At 47.8% G+C, this 23,136-nt stretch overlaps 1 protein-coding gene across 1 annotated transcript in view; it reads right to left on the bottom strand.

Annotated features, from left to right (window-relative positions):
* KIRREL3 (kirre like nephrin family adhesion molecule 3) overlaps positions 1–22,740 on the bottom strand; it is a 141,220-nt gene extending 118,480 nt beyond the window's left edge. Inside the window, 2 exon segments of the mRNA XM_075034913.1 lie at positions 4,197–4,274; positions 22,653–22,740. Of these exon segments, the coding sequence (XP_074891014.1) occupies positions 4,197–4,274; positions 22,653–22,740 (166 nt within the window).
* Between the last annotated feature and the right edge of the window lie 396 nt (positions 22,741–23,136).

The raw sequence follows: 23,136 nt of genomic DNA, 5'->3' as shown, positions 1-23,136 counted from the left end.
CCAACCCTGACCTGTGTCCCACGTTGGAGGTATGTGGATGAATCTCACCCTTTTGGGATCTTCATCTTCCTCCAACAAGAGACATCAGAGCTTTGCATTAGCCCCAGTGCCTTTAAATAAGATCCCAAACCTTTTGAACAAAAGAGTCAAGGTGAGATTTGCAGCTCAGACTGCAAAACTTTCACGTTCTCATCATCTACACTCCCAAAACTCAAGGGTTGTCTTATGCTGACCAACAGCCCCACATAGCCTTTAGAGAAAAATCTTCCACCTTGGATTCAGACAGAAACCTGAACAGATTTCTACAGTCATTACCCAGCAAATATGATTTGCCAAGCACCACCCTCTTCCAATTAAACACAGAGCAGCACTCGTTGCTACGTGGAGCTGCAGCTCTGTGGTAATGGCTGCTGGTATTGCTGTGCTTTGTATAGTGAACGGAGACACCTTGAATGCAGAAAACTACAGAGACTGGTTCTGCTTCCAGCCCAAACGGAGGGCGGCTGCTGCCAGAGATAACTCTGGCACAAGCCCCTCTCCTGGCACGCCAGTCAGTGTTTGCATCTAGAGCGGCCGATACCAAGGAGACTGCCTGCAGATTAAGGTACAGATTTTAGCCTCGTGCCTGTTCCTAACTGGTGATGTGGATGCGAGCAAAGCAGAAAGCAGGGCTATAAGCCAAGCTTATAACCCTTAGCTGGTCCAGGAGGAGGAGGATGCAACGAGTCCTTCTTCTGTCCCTTTTCCCATCCATGCCTGCTTTCACCACCTTGGACACGAGGATGAAGCCCACCCTTCCTCTCCACACAGTGACAAAGCCAAGCGCTGGGTCCACCCTGCAGAGATGCCACCTGCCCACTGGGTGTGAGGACGCGAGAGCCAGCGAGGTGCGTGGAAAGGGAGGCGAGAGGAAGGAAGGGAGCTGCCCTGCCCCGCTACCCTGGAGATGCGAGGAGATGGTTGTAGGCACCTTCCAGCAGCCGACGGCTGGTGGGAACAGGTGGTGAAGGAGAAGGCTGACACCTCTCAGCGCTTAATTGTTCCCGTTAGTAGCTTTATGAATGGCAGCCAAAAAGTGCCATAATTGCTGCAGTGACGCTTGCTAATGACTCGAGTTAGATCTGGCAAGAAGTCAAAGGCAGGAGAGAAGAAAAATAGCAGGATTGACATCTGTATACCTGCCTTTGACCACTGCAGAGGAGAGCAGAGGAAGTCCAGCTGGGGACCTGCAGCTATGGAGAGGCAGGGACCAAGCACGATAGGTGAGCAGGGTGAGATTTTACAGCACACCTCTTGCCTTCCCCTGGGAAGGGAAGAGAACTGAACGTGAACGGGAAGAGTGAATAGAAAAACAAGCCCCAGTTTTCAGGTTAGTTCAAGATCCTTGTTCTTGGGGGACTAAGGTGACCACCTCATAGATACCATCTTCCTACTCCAAAAATCACCTCAAATCAGGGCAGCACAAGCCCTGGGGAAAGCAGGGTAACTCAGCTCACCGCCAGCCTAAGCATCACCTCTGTTGCACGGCACGTGCCTTGGGACGTTCAGTCCACGAGCCGCGGCTCCCGCTGAACGACCGCTGTGGCCAGGGGAGAGTTGTTCCTGAAGAGGAATCCAGCCCCTCGTGAGCAAACAGCATGCTCCTCCTGATTATGTATCTGTTTCTGAATGTTAACAAACAGTCGGCAGCATCTGATTGAGTGGGTTATTAGCAGAACGAAGACAGATGGTGGGGGATTAACTCTAAAGCATCTTTATTGCAAGGCCGTCATTACAGACAGCTCTACCTCTCTCTCCCTCTGTCTACAACTGTCACCAGCTTAATTTCACCCTACAACTCACAGCCACACACCAAACAGCAAACCCAGCACGCAGACAAGGCAATCGTCAATCACAGCAAAGGGATAAGCATATAGCAGCTATACTGGAGCAGTGCCTTCTCACTCCCCAGCCCCAGTGAGCAGTGGATCTCAACAGCCCATAAGCAACTTGAGCATCTTCTTGAGCATCCCAGCGTCGTCTTACAGTTTGCCCTCTGAGGCTTTGCATCAGTCTGCAACCTGGGCATGGGATTTCTGCAAAGGCCTCCATCTAAGTCTTGTGCTTCTCTACCTGTGAGCGCATTTTGTAGATGTCTCCGTTAAGTGACAGCGAGGTTCTAATGATCCCTGTAATTACCCATTTCCACTACGATGGAGACCCCACACCTCATAATTATCCCATTGCCCCACTGCCTACCTCTGTTTTCAGTTCCTTCAGCTACCCTGTAATTATTAATAGGGCTATTCATTAGCACCATCATGCAATAAAAAGAGGAAAAGCTTTCACCTGGCAAAAATATAAAAGGGAAGCTGTCTCTCTCCTTATCCCTGCAAGGTGACTGGCCCAAAGAGTCTGGCTCAGGTACTCTGGGCAGGAAATACCTTTGCTGTACCCCTGTAGATGACCAGACATCTGAACCCCCCCTTGGCTCACACACCATACAGCGTGGATCTGCACTGAAATCCACCAAAAACCCGGGAGGTTGGAGGCCTGCAATTGTCATCTAGAACTGCCTCTAGTGAAAACACAAGTCCTAGGCGGTCTTTGTAGCCATGGAAATCCCCTGACTTTGTTTTTGGCAGATCGTACCTTTAAACATAATGGTCCTGCAGCCTGCGGGGGCCAGAAACTCGCTGCACAGCATCAGGCAGGCACACTTTGTTCCCTTTCCCACACAAAGGCTTTACTTTTGGCCTTTCATGTTTCTTTGTTCTCGCCACACAAAGCCATGTTCAGCCTGAAAAGGGGGCTCACTTCGTAGGCGGATGCAGGCTTTGAATCCACCGGGGGACCAGAGCTTCTGCGAACCATCCCAAAGGATCGGCGGGATGCCCAGGTGCGCCCACGGTCCTGGCAGCTCTCAGACACCCTGTGAGCATCCCAAGGGTGCTCCTGCCCATCTGAGCACAGCCACAGGCAGCCTCTCCAAAAGGCTTGAGGGACAGGAAGGTATTGAGAGAGAGATTGCACCTTCTCACAGCACTCGGATGAGACTCTGCCATCCGTTCTCCCAAGGGGCAGCCCCTTTCCCATTAAAAACATACTCTAATCAGTGTTTAAAAAGTATGTGGCAATTAACAAGCACAAGGTGAAGTCTTGTGAAGTATTTTCCCCATGTTATCAGCTCAGTATCAGGGCTCTTGGGAAACTGAAGGAACCTTTGATCTTCTATTTTTTTGAGCCATAAACTTGCCTCCACAAGAGTTTTACCCCATGAAAGCTAATGCACCTTTTACTCTTGTGAAGACAAGGCTTCCTGCAAGAGTAGACACCCCCCGTAACTAACTGCTGGCAATACACCATCCCACGCAAACAAAAGGAAGCACAGCGGGGCAAGCGATCACACCCTTTGTCTAAATCATTTCCAATCAAAGCCCCAAGAAAGGATTAAATCCATGTTTGGATCAAGCTTGCAGTCCCCAGGGTAACCTCACAGCAGCCAAACTCTCCTTGACACACCCTCAAGACCCTCCCATCTCACAGGGCTCTGGGACCTTTAATCCTTCTCTGATCCAGCATTAATCAGAGATGGTGCGGCACCAGGGCTTGCTCCAGAAAAAGATGCCAAGCAACGAAGCTACTAGAAGCAAGGATGCCAATTCTTCCGAGCGTAAATAGGGGTTTTTTTTTTAGTTATTATGCTTCATAATTATTTATGATATTTCTATGGATTAATCAATGCTCATAAAGTACTCGGGGGATGACTAGAATATAAAATAGGGAAATTTCAGCGAGATCTCTGTCAGAGAGCAGGGGTTTGACAAGCAACGGAACGGTGCCTCTGAGAGGTGCAAAGGCACTGAAAACTGGTACTCTGAAGGCGTCACGATGAGGCACTACCACCCAACTGGAATAAAAAGACTAGATGCAGCAATTACTGGAAGAGCTTCCCATGTGACAAATCCTTTCCATAGGAAAAGACAGTGGATTTTGGATGTATGGAACTAAAAAGCTCCTGCTCTTCTCTTGCAGCTTCATGCAGGGGGCTTCCCACATCCATGCCCACTAAGACGTTTCAGAGATCAAAGGGGAAGCAGGATTTTCTCCTTGGTGCGAACAAGAACCTAGCACATTCCTAGCACCAGCGCATCCACATCCCTTGCAATGAGATTGCTAAAGAGGAAGGAAGAATAGAAGGTGAGGGAACTGCTCACCTTCAGTCATCCTGCGGTACTTCTCCTTGTACATGAACCCCAGTACTAGGCAGCATCCTCTTCCTGGGAGCCCCAGTTCTGCAAGAGAAGAGAGAGCGACATTAGAAGACTAGGCTGGGGACAAGAGCAAGCACACAGGGATGCTGCAGGGAGCAAATCCTGCCGGTTACACTGTTCAGGTAAAGCACCAGTGAGGCAGGCACATAACTGAAGTCTTTGGTCAGCCTCAGAGCTGAACTTTGCTGGGGGTCCCAAACCAACTGCTTCCGGCTGCTGCTTCGCCGCTCCACTCAGCCACATATATCTAGAGACAGGAGGGTCACCATCCCCTCCCTTGCCCATTTCTTAAGCGTTCCTCTATACCAAGCAGAGGGAACAAGCTGCATCTTCCTCCACATCAGCGCACTGCAGCAATGTGGACTCTTTAATCCCTTTCTCCCTTAGCGGGCAGCAAAGTAAAATGGGAAACGGCCCTCAGAAGGGAAGATAAGCCTGGCTTGAGGCACCTTGCTCTTTAGAAGCAAGCAAGTGACCCTACAAGCAGCAAAGTGCCAGAGTCTGAGGAGGCGCATGCCTTTGATGCCTTGATTTCTTAATGGGGCTTTCTGGCTACTGGTAACAAACAGAGAGAGATCTGAGCACGGGTTTTTCCAGAAGTAGGCTGCGTGCATGCCTGCTCTCCCCGTGCGCATCTCAGAACAGCAAAAAGCTCTAGTTCTTCAAACAAATTCTCCTGTGTCACAGTGGAGAAAATTAAGGTACCACATCCCCGGTGCTGCCTGCGGACCTGCAGAGCTCCTCGGGGGCTTCTGTGCTCTGCAGAGCCCTGCTGATCAAAGCCCCTTTGATGTTTACTTAATGTGGCTATGGACTCTTTAGACCCCCCCCTCTGCTGAGGAAGGGGCGCTCGGGATTGTCGTGAAGTTGTGGCGCATGCAGGAGGAGAAGGCAGCGAAACGGGAGGGTTGAGAGCACAGCGACAGCTTTAGAGCAGAGCGAGAGCTGCCTGGCAGCCTTGGCTTTTAACACCATGATGCAAACTTGGGTTTGAGGTGCGGATCTGGACTGTGTCCAGAGGAAGAAGAAAGTTGCTCACTGCAGTGTGATGTTGAGGGAAGACACCCAGATTTATACGGGTGTATACCCAAATATACGGTATCCCTCCCTAATACTGCTAGCTGCCATTGCATCCCAGCAGAGTGGCTAGCATCCCCCTCTTGGGCACAGTAGGAGGTAGAAACAGAGCCTAAACCCAGAAAAAAAGAGACTTCTTTTGACCCTGGGACACTCAGAGTACAAGCAAGACTAGTTAAAGCACTTTCTGTAACATTAAACACGGTTCCACCTTGCGAGAGGCTGAGGACCAACAGCTCCTGATCCTAAGGCTCCCATCAGGGAGGACATAAGAATCTAATCAAAATAAATCACATTTGTCAGAACATTGACTTCAGTGGGATTACACAAGTAAGTCCCTTGCGAGGCCTAGAGTAAGCTGAAATTTAATTGCCCCCCCCTAAATCCACAGTGCCACCTAAGGTATTGCCCTGGAGAGAAAGAGGCATCTCCAGAAAGTGATTCACTTCACCTACCCGGGATGACTTTGGGGGTCCTTCTAACTCTCTCATTGGCCATGAAAGGTGGTGACTAACTCAGATGTAGTTGTCTGAAGATTAGACAAATCAGGGCAGATGAATCAACTACCCACATCCTTGGCTGTTTCTTGAATCAGAGTCCTAATTAACAGGAAGAGGTAAAGAGCAACCAACTCCCATCTCAGATGCAAAGGTGGAATCCAGCCCTCTTGCTTTGCAGCACAGAAGCGACGTGATCTACCATCTCTGCACAGCCTATATGACAACTGCAAATACACTAAGAAAGGTGTCAACTTGCAGAGCATTAGATGCCTCTAACACTTGGGACTGCTGTTAGGGTCTGCTCATTTTAGCTGAAGGACATTCCGCACAGCTTGCCTCCCTTAGATAACTGTCTGATAACTAGAATCAATAAGACCTTGCTGAACTTTTTGAGTGGGGTTTCCATGACGCCTGTGAAAACAGACACATGGCATGTGGCTGGATGGCTGCGAGCCTGCCGATAGCCTCCCAAGCCTCTGGGGCCATTTACAACAGAGCCTGCAAAGCAAGCAAGAGGCATTTATGTCTTTATTGATAGGAAAGGAAAACTGCATCGATTCCTATTGAGCCTTCAACGAGCACCAAGGTATCAAAGCGTAATTAAAACAACACAATTAGATTAGCATCACACAAGGCAGCGCAGCCCACAGCGGGGTTGAGCGAGCCAGCGTTCCTATCTTACCGATTCAGACACGCATTGTACATCCCGGCACGCACACATGGGCCTGTTTGTGGATGCTGGCTGGGTTTTCTCCCCCGAACACACAGACCCTGCGTGACAGGGGCTGCTGTGCTCTCCACAGACCACAACCACGAACATCATCAAAAGCATCCTGGATCAAAGCAGCGATGGAGGCAGAAATAGCTGCAGCCTACTTGGGGGATGCACATCCCACAACCGAGACATCCAGCTCTCATCTTCCAGTTGCAGGGAGCAAAACGCTCCCAAGGAGGAGGTCGCGCTTTAGAGACTGTGGCAAGGGGCTACAATCCAAGGCAATGGCTGTGCTACCCAAGAGGTCCCAGTCACAACTTAGCCTAGAGGAGGGAGGGATTGTCAGGGCTCGTGCTGAGCCACATAGGCTGGATCCAGATGAAATCTGGGTTACTACCTGTCTGGAGCCTGGATCGGCACACGCCAGTAAGGGTGTCTATCTTCCATTTGCCTCCCTGAGGGGTGCTATAATTAATGCTTATAAAACACTTTGATATCCCATGATGAAAAGAGCTATACAAGAGCACTGCATTATAGTAATTCATACCATAAATTTGTGAGAACATGCAAAAATCTTTATAGCTAAAGGCACCTTTAAATACTTGAGAGTGCCTTTAAAAGGTAAAATCTTCAAGATGACTCTGATGCCTAAGGATGTCTCACCACTTCATGGCTTTTAGTGGCTACCTAAAGCTAAAATAGTTAAGCAGACACCCAGCATTTTAAATGTTTTGGCTTTAGGGAGGGCTGCTGAGACACCACCAAAGCCAGAACTTTTTAACCCATGGGTATCCCCTACCCCCAAAACAAATCCCATCCATTTCCTTGCAATGGCAATTGATTTTTCCCAGCAGAGCAAAACTAGCTACAGTTGAAGTTTGTCATCCCAGGTGCTTTGGAGAAGCGTGAACTTAAGTGTCTTGTTTGGAAAATACATGGCAGAAGCATGTTTTGACTCACTTAAAAGTATCTGCATTAATTCACCTCAAAACTTGCAGAAGAACTGCTCATCAGACAAAGCATAACCAAGTTCAAACCACACATTAATGCCAGCATTAATGGCAGCCAGTGGCAACAAAGCAAAAGCCAATTAAAAGAAACAAGATTTCAGAGTCTTCTAGAAAGGGATCTTTATGCACAGTCTGGGCAAGTCTGCTTTGAAAGAAAGATTTCTCTTTGCTGGCCCAAACTATGGAATCCTCCTGCTTTCTCCTCATTTCTGCCATCACTTGGCTTTTCCTTACTCCATTTCAAGGCAATTCCTCCACTCACAGCTCAGGGAGGGAACCAAGTTGCTGATCAACCAGTGCAGTAAAGGCTAAAGCGGCAAAGCAGTAATAAAGGTTTATTAACACAATCATAATGTGTGCTATTGTGTAGCTGTATTCCACCAGGAATGAAAATAAATGTTTAATAGCCCAATAATACCTGTTTAATAATTTTTCAGCTCATCCTGTCTAATTGCAAGTTTATTAAAGAACGATAAACTTTATAATCATTGTAAAGGCATAATTGCAACTCCATTGCTTATTTAATATTGAGTTAATTATATTACAACTAAGTTATATTTTCCCATACATATTAAATATCAATTAGCTGTTTTAAACTATTGATTTGTATTTAATCAACTATGCTATTATATACCAATTAAACTCTTGTAAGAGAAGCAGAAACAGCTGGTCTCTTAAATTAAATTTTAAAAACTTTGTATTAACATAAATATCACGCTCCCATTTTCTCATGTTTTCCTTCTACAGAGATGGCAATTTGTTATCTGTAAATATTTTTTCCAATTGCATGTTATACGCATGAGCTTCATTCTAAACTTTTTCTTTCCAGGATGGGGAATGGGCAACCTCCATGCCAGATATCCTAGCATCAGCAACACCAAACCACGGTGACTGGGAAAGACAGAGGGCTGGAAAAGTCCCATCTCACCTGGGGATCTTGGAAGCAAAGAACTGGGGTGGGAGCTCTTTAAAGAGTATGAAAGTCTCCAAGGAAAGAAGCTCAACACCTGCCGCTTTGTTTCTAAGTTGACCAGCAAGAGCGGTATGAGAAGATCCTACATCACCAAATCCAAGAGGTTTTGATCACTTGAATACTTTGAGAAACCTTATGCTCCTGCTTAGAAATTTCCTGTCCTGACGGATAAAGTTGTCTGCTGTTGGATATATTGCTAAAGAAGAACAGTATGGACAGAAAAGTCGAATCTCTCAAGTCTTTCCACATCCTTGGCTTCACCGTGTCTAGCGACAATGCATCCCAAAAGTTAGAAGAAATGTGGGAAGGAGCATTTCCTTCTTTGTTTTTCAGCATCCCAGTTTCCAGGCTTAGTAACCATCTTGCTTCTCACACAGATTTCCTAAACACCCCTGTGACCTCTTCTTCAGAGGACTTTGCTCTGGGCACCCATAGAGCAAGCAGCATTCCTCCCCTCCAAGCTCTCCTTCTGCCGTGAGCGCTGGATTCAAGCTTCCTCCCTTGATGTCATTTGCATCCAGGAGCGTTGCCGAGCAATCCAAACTACTGCCGCATTTCGGCAGAGAGCAAATGGATCCTTCGGCACGTAATTTCTGTATTACACCGTTAAGTCTGCAGAGCAATCCAAGATCCTTGGAGATGAAAAAAGCTATATAAATGCAAGTTATTATTAAATCTGTGCCTGGTTAATTTATAAAAATGTATTAAAAACCTAAGAGGCTTCCCGGTTGAGAAAATGGGCACATTACTGTTTGAAATATGAATGAACCAGAGATCAGTGTTAAATGCTGTAGTGATATTGTATTTTATTCTATAGTGCTCTGCAGAAAAGTTGCATTTATAAACCCATTTATTGTGTTATGTACTTGCAAACCACCTTGTCATCCATTTATTGCACAAATAAAAACTTAAAAGCAGAGGATTAGTTGAGTGTGTCCCTGTGGGACCACAATCTGACTTTAAAGAATCCATCAGTGAAGAAAAACAGATGGAGCAGAGGTGTTTGCCAGCTCATTGCTCCGAGATGTAAAACACAACTGTGCAGAAGGGCTATTCTCTGACAGTCCACAGATCTGGAAGTCCTGTTCTTATTAAAGAGAGAAGGCACATACAACAGAGCTTGCAGAAATCAGGCCCCTGCCCAGGAGCCAGTTCTGGTTGAAGACTTTGGAGTGGCAAAGTCCTCTCTCTTGCCACTGCACAGGGGATGAAGACCACCTTGGGGAGGACGGCTCAACTTCGCATGGCAAAGGAAAATTCCCCAAAATTGAAACCCCGTGAAGTACCTCTATTAAGACCTAAATTTGCCTTAAACAGTGCTGTAGAGGCATGTATCTGCAGCTCGGAAACGACAGCATCACCAAAACAAGCCAGCCCCAGTGCTGTTTTCTCTAAGGGGAATTTCTGGTGCTGAAGGGTGAAGGTCTGAAGGGTCCTTAAAACTCTGACCAAACATTCTTTTAGGTTAAAAACCATAATGGAAAGTGACACGAAAATTCAGATGTGCTTATTTTCACTGACCCTGTTTCAACCCAGTGAAAACACAGAACCACCCATAACCCAGGAGGACATTCTCCAGGAAAAACAGCTTTGGACAGGCACATGCCTCAAAATACCATAGTACACTGGCATCCAGCTCTTCAAGATGCCTTAAAAGACATCAGCACCAAAAGCTTCAAGGGGAAGACTAAAGAAACCACACGGTAAGCAGCTCTCCCCCAGAACGAACTCTGCCCTGGTATCAGACAATTAAAAGTTGCTTCTTAGCAGGAAACACAACTGGCAGAAAGGGAAAGAAAGAAGAGGGATTCATGCTGCTGAGCAAAGAGAATTATTTCCCTGTGTTCCCTGGCTAACGAAGGGAAAAGAGGCACCTCCAAGTTGTAACTCGGCACTGAAGTGTTTTGAAGAGCTTTTTTCCTCTAGTGGCAACACAGAGCCTTTGGTCCCTAAAGTTCAGTACACTGAATCCGCCTGTATTCCCCACTCTCCTCCCCAGCTCTCCACCACTGGCGCACTTTTTCTGAACCTCTTACAAACATGTCCTATTTGGGGAGCATCCAGCAAGCGAAGAAGAATCCTCACAAACCTAAATCCAGTCATTCTTAGGATTATTTTTTTATTTCCCCTGAAGTAAAGAAGCCTGAAGTAGCTGCTGTAGGAAAAACAATTTACCCCAGGGTAGTGTGGCCTTCAGTACTTGAACATTCTTCCATAAACAGCTTTCATAACTTCGTATGCACAGGTACGCATTTACGCTGCTCAAATCATCTGAAATGCTTTGCTAAGGTCTCGTGGCAGCAAGTTCCACAGCTTAACTACACCTCACATTCAGGAAAAAGTATTTTTCCTGTATTTCCTGTTGTAAAAGTAGTAACTTTCACACAGCATTTGTTTTATTTGAAAGAAAACCAAATAAAAGGTCATGTAAAAACAAGAGTGTTTTCTTCACCACTAACAATAACAAATCAACTCCTGTTCGCACTGATGAGAGCTCTGCTGGTCAGATAACCGACACAGCCAGAGAATTCCACATGATCTTGCCAAAAAAAAAAAAACCAAACCACAGACAGGCATTGGAAAAGGCTGGTGGGGCTGCCCACAAATCACAAATCCTTGGGCAGTATTGGCAAGAACAGTCACCTGCAACTTTGGGTTACCACTTGCTCCCCCCACAGCCTACTTCTGAAGGCTTCACCAAGAAGACACATGCAGCCAACTGTCCACAACAACGCCTCCAGGCCCTCCCCACCCCTGCGGGGTCAACATTTCATTTTACAATCTTACGGCACGCAGGCGCAGCTCTAGCATTTCTCCCCAATTTACATGATTTCTACAGTATTTTGCAAGAGCTGCTATCCCCTTGCCACTTTCATCTCGCTTACCTCAGACCCTCTGAAGCTCCTCGGCTTGCTACAGCCCTGGAGCTTGGACCCTCCCTGGGAAGACATCTGTATTGTTCAGTGGGGCTACGGCCAATTCACCCGCTGGTGGATTTGACCTGCGCTTCAAGGACTTCCAGGGCATTTCATCTGCTTTTGACTACAGCCCCATTGTACGTGCTGCTCCATTCAAGCCACGAAACACGTCTCCCTTTTCAAGGCAGCAAGCCGCTGCAGGAAGGTCAGGAACAAGGTTTCAAGAGAAATTTAAGCAACACGCGAGTACCTCCCCACACATCCCCAGTCTCTCGCTGATGCTTCCCCAGGTCAGCCCCTGAAACCGTGAAACATCACCATCCACATCATCCCACCAGGAGGAGACGTGTGCTGCTGCGACCACACGCATCGACTCCGAGGAGTCGGCAGGGCAGCCACAGCCATCAGAGGACAACCAGATGATGGGCGCATCCGTCTTGGTCACACTCCGGTGGTCGCGTTGCACCAGCCGGCACAGCCTACATGTACTCTACAGAGCTTCTCGTGTCCGCCGGGGCACGAACAGCGAGGGCAGGAGAGGCTAACAGGCGGTTTGAGCCTTGTGCCTCACCCTGTCTGTCCGCTCTGCCTCCCCCAGGCATTTCATCTTGCAAGCCGAGAGCTCGGATGGCCCTGGGCTGTCTGTCACTTACCCCCACGCTCCACTTGGCAGCTCAGACCTGAACTTGCAGTCACCTGGGGAGCTGCTGACAAAGTCTGCTGTGGCCCCAATGCAGCATTACTTGTTCCTCTCTGTCCAGCCATCTTCCCTTCCACCCCATCCCAAAACCAGGAGCTGCGTATTTAATGCCATGTAGCAGAAAAATAACACTGTCCCACCAGAGAGGAAAGAGTGGAGGACACTTATGAATCCCATCACGCCTTTCTGCAGCACCTCTTCCATTGCAATTGATGAAATAAGCTCTCCAGGGAATCAAAGTGCCTTTATGAGGACATGCCCCAGAGACTGGAAAAGCCCCAGACACCGCAGCACATGGGGTCCGTGGGAAATGGGGGTGGGTGGGGGGTGTGTGTGTGCCAGGGGAGGGCATTTGGAAGATGGATTGGGCCAGTCTAAGCTGGGGCAAGCCTTCCTGCTCCATCTCCAGTGATTGCATTGGCATCAGGGTGTGCTCCTAACTACCAGGAGGGCTTTCAACAGGAGGGATTGTCTAAGATGGTCTAAAGTCTGAATGCAAAGTCTCAGAATGAAACTGGCAGGGAGAAAGATATAAGATCCACACATTCTGATTCCTTAAGAACAGCGTGTTTTCTCTAAAGACCCAATTTTATCACTCAACACCCTGGTTTCTCATATCATCAAAAGCCACTGCACTGTTCCTTGCTCCTGCTGTAGGACCCCTGCATGTCCCATCGCAATCCAAGCAACATTACACACGAGCAACACATCGCAATCCAAGCAACACACAGCATGACATTATCCTGAAGCCTGGTGGGAGCATCTCATGGTGGAATAAATAACACATTTGGTGCTCCACTGACACACAGAGAACCACATTTACATGTAGGTCTAGAGATCTGTGTAAAGCAGGGGGCATACCAGCCTCATACCCCACCCAGACTACCCCATAACACCTCTGCTCAGCTAGGAGAAGAACATGGCAATGGAAACACTTTCTAACGTCCCCATGCTGCTCTGACAGATTGTGGACACACTGGAGAAAAAAAATAATAAAAATAAAGCCACACCACTGAAAAGGTCCCATCTATTGTAGTGCTCTGGCTCAGCAATGGTTTCTCACAGCTCCTGCCTTGAAAGTGTTTGCGGTTAAGCCATCCATTTACAAGTCTAGAAAGACAGAGGATAGTACAGGAAAGAACAAACTACTGCTACCCTTGGAAACATCCAGCAAACACAGCTATCCTCTGCCTGACTTAGGAAATCAGTGTCACTGCCTTCAAGCCCATCTGCCCTAGATCCATCAGCTCCTCCCACCTCAAATCCTGCAAAGCCCATTGCCCAGCTGCTCCAAATCCTTCACGTGCTGGACACCCTTGACAACTGCCCTGGCTCCTCCAAAGACGGAGTAGCTGTGGCCCTTTAATCCCCTCTGAAGGCAGGGAAAGCACTGAAGCACAGTCGCGCTCTCATTTGAAGATGACACGACAGTCAGAGGCAGGGAACCCTGCGGTCCTTCTATTACCGCGAAATCATGCTCCAGCCTTGCAAATGCCATTACTTCTTTGTATCTTATAATTAAATTGTATTTGCCGGTTACCTCACAGCACGGCTGCAATTCTTGCGCATCTGAGGCTTTTTTTTTTTTTTAATTTCTGATCTTCAGCTTCTATTTTATTTTTGCCTTCCTTACCAACTCTCAGCAATTTCAGAAAACTCTTCAAACCGCCTTCCCACTTGTGAGGTGAGAAGGGAGTAGGAGACCTGCTGTGCAGCACCAGTCCATACTATGCCAGCTCCTCTTGGGCCACCCACTAGTCCCAAGCTGAAGGAAACCAGTGATGTGAACAAGTCATCTTGGGTCAGACCTACATACACAGGTTAATCTCCGTTTCCTCCTTAGCTATTTATAAACCTCCCAGCAATCCGAATGGGAGCTGAGGCACCTAAATAGCTTGGGAAATCTCACTTACGGTGGTATTACCAAACCATCACTGATGAGTAACTTGGCCAAGGGAGCAGCAATTCAAGATTAATCGCAGTTGGAGGTGCATTCGCTGCAGTCCCTGCTCTTCCCCTTCCATTAAAACTTGCTCGAAGAGCACGTGGTGCTAAGATGGAATGGGCAGCAGGGAAACAGGTCCCTACCCTCCACCAACGAACAAGGCACCAATTACAGTAAAGGGAAGAAAGCCACAGGATTTAAGGGACTACCCAATCATTACATTTCCATCTCTTTCTGCAGGAAGGCTGCTCTGATTGAGGTATTGAAGCTTCAGTGTGCTGGCAGGGAGGGCTTTGGCCATGCTCAGCAGTAGGAGAAAGGAAAGTGAGCAGGCAAATTTCAGGCTGTGGGAGGCTGATTGCTGCCCTGTCCTGACCACATCCCAGTAGTAGCAGATTCAGTCACGCCATGAGAAACGAATCCATCACCCAGACTGCTAGGCCATGCAGGCATCCCTCTGCAACACCGGCTGCAGGCTGTGCTACTTTGAGTCAGCACCAGTCGCCTTGCCTGGGTCCAGAGAAGACACTGAACATCCACAGCACCAGCTGCAGGTTGCAGCATTCAGCCTAAGTCTTTAATCCTGCAATATTTACTCGTCTCATTACCATCCCCACTACCCTTTTAGAGCATTATCAGTTTCCCGATTGACCTGAAAACTCACAATTTCTGCAACTGGATCTGCTGGCTGGATCTTCCCCCTGCAAATGCTTTGCTAGCGCTGCTCACCAGCTCCAGCAAAAAAGGCTAGTAGTTTACGCAACATTAAATACTTCCTCCACCTCTACAGATGCAATTACCACACGTAAGAGGTGGAAAGGTAAACCAGGGAAGATCAGTATAAGAGAAGGACTTGGCACCCCGCTCGTGCCCTTATGCAGCCCAAAGCACGCGCAAGCAGCAGGGATCTTGTATACTGCAGTTCCCCTCCTCATGACATGCCTTGACCAAATTAAGCCCCAGCTCACAGCTGATGCCCATACGTGCCTTTATGCACCTTTCCTCCTACTCCTCCTCCTATCTGCTGCAAAACCCTATAACTTATTGCAAGCAGCTTGGCTTCTACTGCCAGGGGGCCATTTTCCCAGTGTTGGCCATAACTTGGAATGATATGTGAAAACAGCTCCCCAGCTTCTCCCAGTGTCAGCACGCTGCTCCCTAGCGTGCACTCTCTCAATCCCATTAAAAGTAATGGAGTGAGATTGTCCAGCCCATTACTTTCAATGGCCTACCTTCAGCCAGACAGCCTAAAGCTCCCATAACCTCAAAATAGCAAGCAGAGTAGCTCCAAAATTCTCTGCTTCGTTATCACATCATGTATTCCAGCTTGCCAGAGTTTAATTGGAAAGACAGCCAAGCCTGCATTTAGGTTTGCTAATTACTGCAGGAGAGACACAAGTACTCCTTGCACCACTGACAATTATTTCCTTGCTCAGCAATTTTTGGTTTTTCAAGGTGTGAGGTTTTACAAAAATTGTCTAAGTTCTTTTAAAAAAGAAGAAACATACGCAAACACAGCCACAGGAGAGGTACTTTATGAAACTGTTGCGTGCTCCAAGATTCAGCTGCTCTTGCTGGAGCTGGAGGGAAAGCACAGTTGCAGGAACAGCTAGCCAGGGAGAAGCACAGCTCTTGCAAAAAGCCAAGCGCAAATCATATATTTAAGATGCATCACGGGAGCTGTAGTTTGAGTACGTCTGAACTGTAAGTCCAATAATACACCGAAGGCAGAGACAGGCCAAAAATCATAACACTTAGCTTCCAAGACCATTTGATATTACAACACACTCAGAAAGCTGCGCAGCCAAACACCTTTCTTTGGGAGCTTGAGAAATCCCATTTCTGGTTTGATTTCTGACCTCACCTTCTGCTCTGGTTTCATAAAAGCCTGGTAGAAGTTGACCATATAAAACCATGTGCCCCCCTTACAGCTAGGGAAGGCACCCATTAGGGCTGTACATAATGACATATCCAGGACACTGAAATAACAACAGCCATCTCAATACCTGGCATAAAAAAAGTGGGAAGAGCTGACTAGTTAAATAGTTGACAAAAAGAGAAAATTCCCTCCACCATAAAACACCAGAAAGTTGCTGAGATGACACTTACAGCCAAGTGATGGAAGTTTTGAGCACAACACAGACTTTTCTTGCCTCCGAGATTAGCAAAGAGAAGACTACAAAGCGTACTTCTCCTGTACCAAACCCCCGCAAGCTCTTTGCATGGCCTCTGCAGACTCAATGCCGTGCCCTGTCGCAACGCTGAGTCTATCTGCTGCTGCTTCAAAGATGTTAACGTCTTGATGCTCACAGCCCTGTCCAATCCAGGACAGATGGTAATAAATTTTTCAGTGGCTGGAGCAGAGTGCAGCAACTGTGTGATTAGCATCTTTTTCTCCACTGCACATTTCATCTGTAAACTAAGATTAAATACCTGGAGGAAAAAAGCCGCAGGAAAAGGGAACTTTAATATGTTTTCACTGCAGAGTTCACACGAGTGAGCAAACAGCTCAGATCTGAGGTCAGGGGTGGCTCATGGGAAGGGAAGCTTTCCCCATGTTCCGATTCAATTTACCCAGTTTTCACAAAGATGCTCTTCCTGTTAGCACAGCTGTATCTTGAAATTCTTATGACCCAGGCAGCTGGCCTTCAAGCCAACACTATGAGGAGCAGCAAGGTCTGCAATCCCCTGAAAGGGAACAAGAGGAGAAGAACTGCTCCATTACCTGTCTGGGCTTGAACTCTCGACTCACTTAGACCAAACAAAACCTATTGCAGTTGCCTGTCAAGCCTCAAGGACCTCACTTTCCTGTAACCTCAGCCAGATATAAAACAAGGGAATGAATTTCATGTATTGCACGAGAGATTAGGGATGGTGCCTGCTGTTGAGAAAGAGAAAAATCATCAGCTACAAGTTCAGCAACCATCAAAACACTGTTCTTCATCACTGCAACTCAAGTACAAGGCCAGTGTTGCTGATAAGGCACCTCAGATGGCAAGCATTTTGGATCACCATTTAAAAACAAAACCAAACCCCAAACAAATCACACCCCACCCCCCCCAAACAAAAAATGAGAAAAAACCATCACACACTTTGTTTTGGAGTACACACTGCTTATAGCCAGAAGAGTATTGTTAGGGCTTGTTAGCCATCCTTCTCAATCACTACAGATCCTCTTCTCTGCCTACACACACAAAAAAGACCTCACTGACTTTGCACCCTTCAAATGTTGCGCCATGTTTACTCACCTATAGATGTGACATGGGGATCCTGCATACAAAATGCTCCTTTTGGTGCAGCCTGAACACAATGTGAAAGATCCACCTGCTCTTAGAAGGAAAGCCAACGAGATTTGAATGCTCTGGCTCCACTTGTAGGAATATTTCTCTTGAGCATTTGCTTGCTTAACAAAAATCCAGACACACCCAATAGGCAGGGCTTCAGGTCACCCAGAGAAATATCCCACTTTGCTATTCTATCTCCATACATCTTCTAATAACATCAGGCTGTAATCCACCTTCCACCATTCATGGGGGTCTGCCCCTCCTCTCCCCGCACTGAGCCAGGGGAGTGTGGCAGAACACAACTGACTTGCCTTGCATTTCCAAGGAGCAAGAAGATGCACATTAGGAGTGCTGATGGATGGGTGTGCACCACCTGCCTTTCAAAGGACATTACATGACATTGCTGTAATCAATAATGTATTATTTCCTGTATGTTTTATACTCTCATGTTTATTATGTGTAAATAGGGATTTACAGTGATCTGAGTGTGTTCATTTAATGTAGCTGACACCCTGCATATGAGATCTGCCAGCTGCCCTCTCAAGACCTTTGGGAAAATGAAACTACACTTCTTCCACAAAGCCATCTTCGTGAGAGAAATGGGGAAGAAAGAAATAAAATAAAAAAAAAGAATAAACCAAGGCCAATATAGAGAGATCTGAGAGTGTGTACACGGAACAGAAAACAGAGTAAGAGCACCAGTGCTGGGATTCAGAGTCACACCGGCATTATTGTGAAAGGAATATTAAATATTGCTGTTATCTCAAGTCTGAGGTGCTACTTCTAGGAGGAATAGGTTGGGGTGGCACAAGAAACTTTTCCTTGAAAGGCATTGGCACACCTATGCAAAGTTCCTTCTTATTTGATCTTTAGCACAAAGAGCAGAACAGAAGCATATCATCCTTTGCAGCCAAAATGAAAAAAATAAAGAGAACTTTTATCCCAGATCCATTTATCTCAGGTAATAAATTCTGCTCCTGCCTGCAGCCAGTCAGTATTTTCCAGGTGGGTAGCTTTCTTGCTGAAAAAATGAACAAAGCAATCAAAATAATTTGCTAATTCATTTCATACTCTTTTTTTTGAAGTCTAAACTGCAAGTTAAAACAAATGTGAGTAGCCTGGTGTGTTGTGTCAGCATTTCATTCAACAAATATCAAAGCAATACTGAAATTCTTAATTGTCTCTTAAAAGATCTTAACATACCTCCAGAAGTTACATAGCACTTTCCAGAAGGAAAGCAACACCACACCTAAACCTAACAACCACATATATTTTCTATAGGATGGTGAAAGCCTAAAGGTCTCCTGACACCTTTCAGGACAGCACTACTAAAGTGCTTTTGCCCGTCTCGACAGCAGCCTGTAGCACGTTCAGCCTGAAACACCTCGGGATGCGAGGACGGGACCCTGCTCCCACGTTCCAGGTGAAGCCACCAGACGAAGTGAAGCAACTTGGCTTGTTCAAGCCACGTTCTTGATCCATATTCCTAATCAATGGAACAGTTCAAAAGAATATTCAGGTAGATGTCTGTGTAAATATGAGGCCTGAGCAGTTTTCCTGTGCCAGGTTATCCCAGCACACCCAGCGCCTGTGCCTTTCCAGATGTGTGCGCCCTACCCAGTATCCTCTCAAGCTCAACTTGGTACTTCCATTTCAAGAAAAGGAGCATGCCTCTGACTGTAACAGGCGAACATCTTTCTTCCTGGCTCTGCCAAAAACTCCTTGTGCAGCCTCATCTGTGTTATTTACTCACAGCTTAGCTGGGAAAGAGCAGCAGCATCCTCCTCCTGCTTCCAGGAGGATGCAGGGACCACGTTTTTAGCACGCACGAGGCATCCTGAGGCACTACAGAGGAGCAGGAGGTTCACCTCGCTCCCCGAGCTCATCTCCCTCACCAGGCTCCTGCACGCTATTAAACAGCTGCCACGTTCCACCTCGCAACTTGCTGCAACTCAGCAAAAAAACAACAACAAAAAAAGGAGCCCTAGCACAAAAATAGATAAGTACCCTAAAACACTAAAGGAAACAGACAGGCACCCATTGGTCAACAGCTGTGCGCTGCTTTGGCATCGTCCATCAGTAGAAGACACTGCATTAGAGGAAGAAATGATTATCATCATTAAATGCCTTGATGGAAGCCAGGCATCTGGTTTTCAGCATTTAGCTGATAAAATAAATAAGGGTGCTTTTGGCAAACACGGAGGGAACAAACATGATACGATCAGAGAAGCTGGAGGGATTCCAGCTTCCTTAATAGTGTCCCTCCCTTTTGCCAGCTCAGGGACTCTCCCGCAGCGGAGTCCTGCAGAACATCAGGCCACTTGCCTCATCCCCCAGTGCACTCTCTGGGCACGCAAATCCCCTCACTAAGGAGGCTCAGCCCTCCTGGCGTGGGAAGAGAGACAACAATCTGTACGAAAGTATGACAAGCACGCAGAGACTCAAGGGCACAAGTGGAAAACCTGCTGCCCCAGCTTCCTCAGCCCTGCTCTAAATGCAGAGGAACGGATCCCACCGATGCTGCTGCACCTTGAGCTGCTGTGGGGCTCACTCGGGAAGAGAAAAGCAGCTTTCCAGACCACACACGCACATTGCAATCTGCCCAGATAAAATACCCTTGTCTGAGACACACTTGCTGCCCGAGGAAACTCCTCCGGCTGTATGGTACCCCATAGGGGACCATACTGTCACACCCTGCCTGCAGCAAGGACAGAAGGCTGCCCAGCTCCTCCACCTAAACTTGGAGGTTACTCCATAGACCAGTTGCTCCTTCCACCATTTGTGTCCCAGGGATGCATCCCTACCCTGCAGGACTGGTTTGCATAAGCCACTGAAGCTAAGACACCAGGGCTGTTCTATCCATTAAAAAAGGTGCACAGCCTCAGAGATGGCCATTTAACATATTTCTGCCTTCTAGATGGCTTTTACTTCTCACTAAACTGAAAACGCAGTACAATATATGTGACTGATTAGGCTATGTAATACAGTTCCTGCACATTTAGATTAGAAATGATTATGACTTAAATAAAATAGCTGAACACAATTCTTATTGCCATCTATTTCCCCCAACCCCCTTTCGAACACAAGAACTAAAGTGGGAGGCGTAGAACAAGTCTAGAGGAAGAATAAAGATACCATCCAGTTCTTGCCCTGCATCTCGTGTTAGGGCAGCTGAGGCCCAGGAACGCAACTGTAGATACAAGGGATAAAGACAGTGTCTTTCATCTCAATGTTCCTTAAACATTCTCCCAGAGAAGCCCCTCTTCTGCAGCAAGAGGAGATATCCCCCCACGTGCAGGACAGCTTACCAAAGACAGGGGTAGAGAGGACAGCTGTCCACCCCACACAGACCCCACAACCACCCTCTTGAGCAGCACAACACAAGAACACCTTTGGAAAGGAGGAGGCAGATGCTTCCCAACAGGAGGGCTGGTAGATTCCCTAAGGAACATTCAGAAATGCTGGACCACCCTCCATCACAGCATGAGAGCAGAGCAGAGAAGGAGAAGGCTTGCCCTGGGCTACAGGACACTACACTGTGGCATCCTGAAGTCTATAACCTTAATACAGATATTCCCCTCGTTAGCTTTAAATGCTCCAGGTGACAGGGTGGGAAACAAACTGGTGACCACCTTCCCAGACGTTGCCCTGGCATGCTGCAGGCAGGGGAACTAGAACATGCCCATCATTGCAGCCAGCAGCAGGCTGGTGAGGCTTGGCAGGGCATGATGCAGCAGCACACATCTGCATGCAACAGCAAAGAGGTTGGAAGGGACCAGACAGATGTGCCGGCCTCTCCTGAGGTTTACCTTGATACTGCCAACCCCGGCAGAGGATTTTCATCATTCAGAGCTACACGGGACTGAGAAAAGGAAGCATATATTCTTTTAAAGCAACGTCAAGCATCACACCTTAGTGAAAGTCTTAGGAAAGAAATTTATCAATCCACATAGGGGGAAGATGACATTTCAGGGAGATACAGGCAGCGTCACAGTTCTGCCGGGCCACAGAAGAGAACAGGTTTAATGAACTTTAAATGTCTGACCTCAGGGAGACCCCAATACCTTCCTGCTCTCTAAGCCACTAACAGAGTAAAGCACACAGGCAGGTACCATCTGTTGCAGATGGCATGCTTTGCCCCGATGTCCCCCAAAAGCCACCCTGAGCCTCCCCTCACACAGACACCTTCTAGAGAAAACAGCTCCCGTAGCACTTGTGCTTCCCCCCTCAGCATTGCAAGTAGTGGCAGCTGCCCCACGTTACAGCACATGATAAGCCCGAGGGAACAGCAAGGTCTTGGGTAAATTTAGGGCTAGATTATAGCCCAGCTAACTGTGACTAACCTTCTGAAATGAAGGTCAGAGCTGGTACTTTGGGATGCGATTTTCCTCCATTTATTTCTTGATGGGAAAGTGATGGAGAGTGTAATTACTGCTGTACTACCGCTCAGAAGTTGCAAATGTCCTTCCTAGCCCAGGAAAAATGAAGACTCGGATACAGAGTGCTGTGCGAAGAGAGGGAAAGAGGGGCGTCAAACAGTCCTCGCCAGCTCCCGCTACGTGTAGGGAAAAGTCACCGGGCTATCATCATCGCCCTGAGCATGGGAGATGCCGCGGAGCGGCTGAAGCGCTGGTGTCCTCGTGGTTATGGGAAGCAGCACCCGTTGCCTGCTCTCAGCTGCGCTCCCATGAACCTGCAACGCCCTTCTTAAAGCTTCTCTGTGCAACCAAAGCAGCTCCACCAACACTCGACAAGAGCCTGTGCTTTTGAGAGATTACGGAGACGACTGCAGCAAACCCTTGCAATCCTGCCAGACAGCACGATGTCGGAAGCGACCCGAAACCCGCCTCTCTGCTGCTACACGGCGTATCAAATCCAGGCGCCGTGGAGGGCGAACTCCCAAGCAAATCCTGCCAAGGGCTCAGGAAAACCAGAACCATCTCCTCCGAGGAGCAAAAAAAAAACCCCTCCAAAACTAACCCCAAGCAACCCTAAAACCCCGCCACTGCAGCTTCAGCAACAAGCTGCAAAAAGAGATGCTTAGTTGCAAGAGGTGTTTCCACTCTAGCAGCCTGTAAGCAAGCCCTGGGGCAGGGGAGCCCTGAAATACCCCCCTGCATCCCACAACCCCCCCTGAGGAAAGACAGGCCGCCATCAGGCAGCAGCACCCCAACCACCACACCTCAAGGCCAGGGAAACCAGAGAGACCGCACGGCTGTTGCGGCAAAATACACATTAATACCCTCCCTCAAAGGATTTTAAAGGGAAGACACTCACTATTTCCACACAGTATTTTGCAGCAGGGTGGGAGAGCAGTACCTGTCCTCCGTCACACAGACTTCGGGCTTCCCGCCACAGCAACCATCTTGTTTCCCCACCACGGCACCCATCTTATCTCCTCGCCTCACCGAAAGATCACCCCCAGCATGGCCCCTGCCACCCTGAGGAACTTCTCCCTCAGCAAAGCCGAGGGGAATGGCAGAAAGAGCAGGCTGGAGGAGCTACCTCAGGGCTTTAATTAGCTGAGTGCTGGCACCTGGGACTGAGGAGCACCCCACACCCACTGGGCACATTCCAGCACCTTCCGCCCTCGGGGCAAGAATCACCTCTGAATAACACCACCACAAAAACACCTGAGGAAAAAAATTCAATTAAAACCAATAAATCCCCTTCCCCTTGCTGCAGGTGGTCGGGGGCTGAAGGCATCTTGCCTTGAATGTCCCCTGACATGTTGAAAGGGTCCCCACACACCGCCACCCTC

This window comes from Buteo buteo, chromosome 9 (assembly GCF_964188355.1).
Source record: "Buteo buteo chromosome 9, bButBut1.hap1.1, whole genome shotgun sequence".
Classification (NCBI taxonomy): domain Eukaryota; kingdom Metazoa; phylum Chordata; class Aves; order Accipitriformes; family Accipitridae; genus Buteo; species Buteo buteo.
This window is presented reverse-complemented; position numbering and strand designations above follow the sequence as displayed.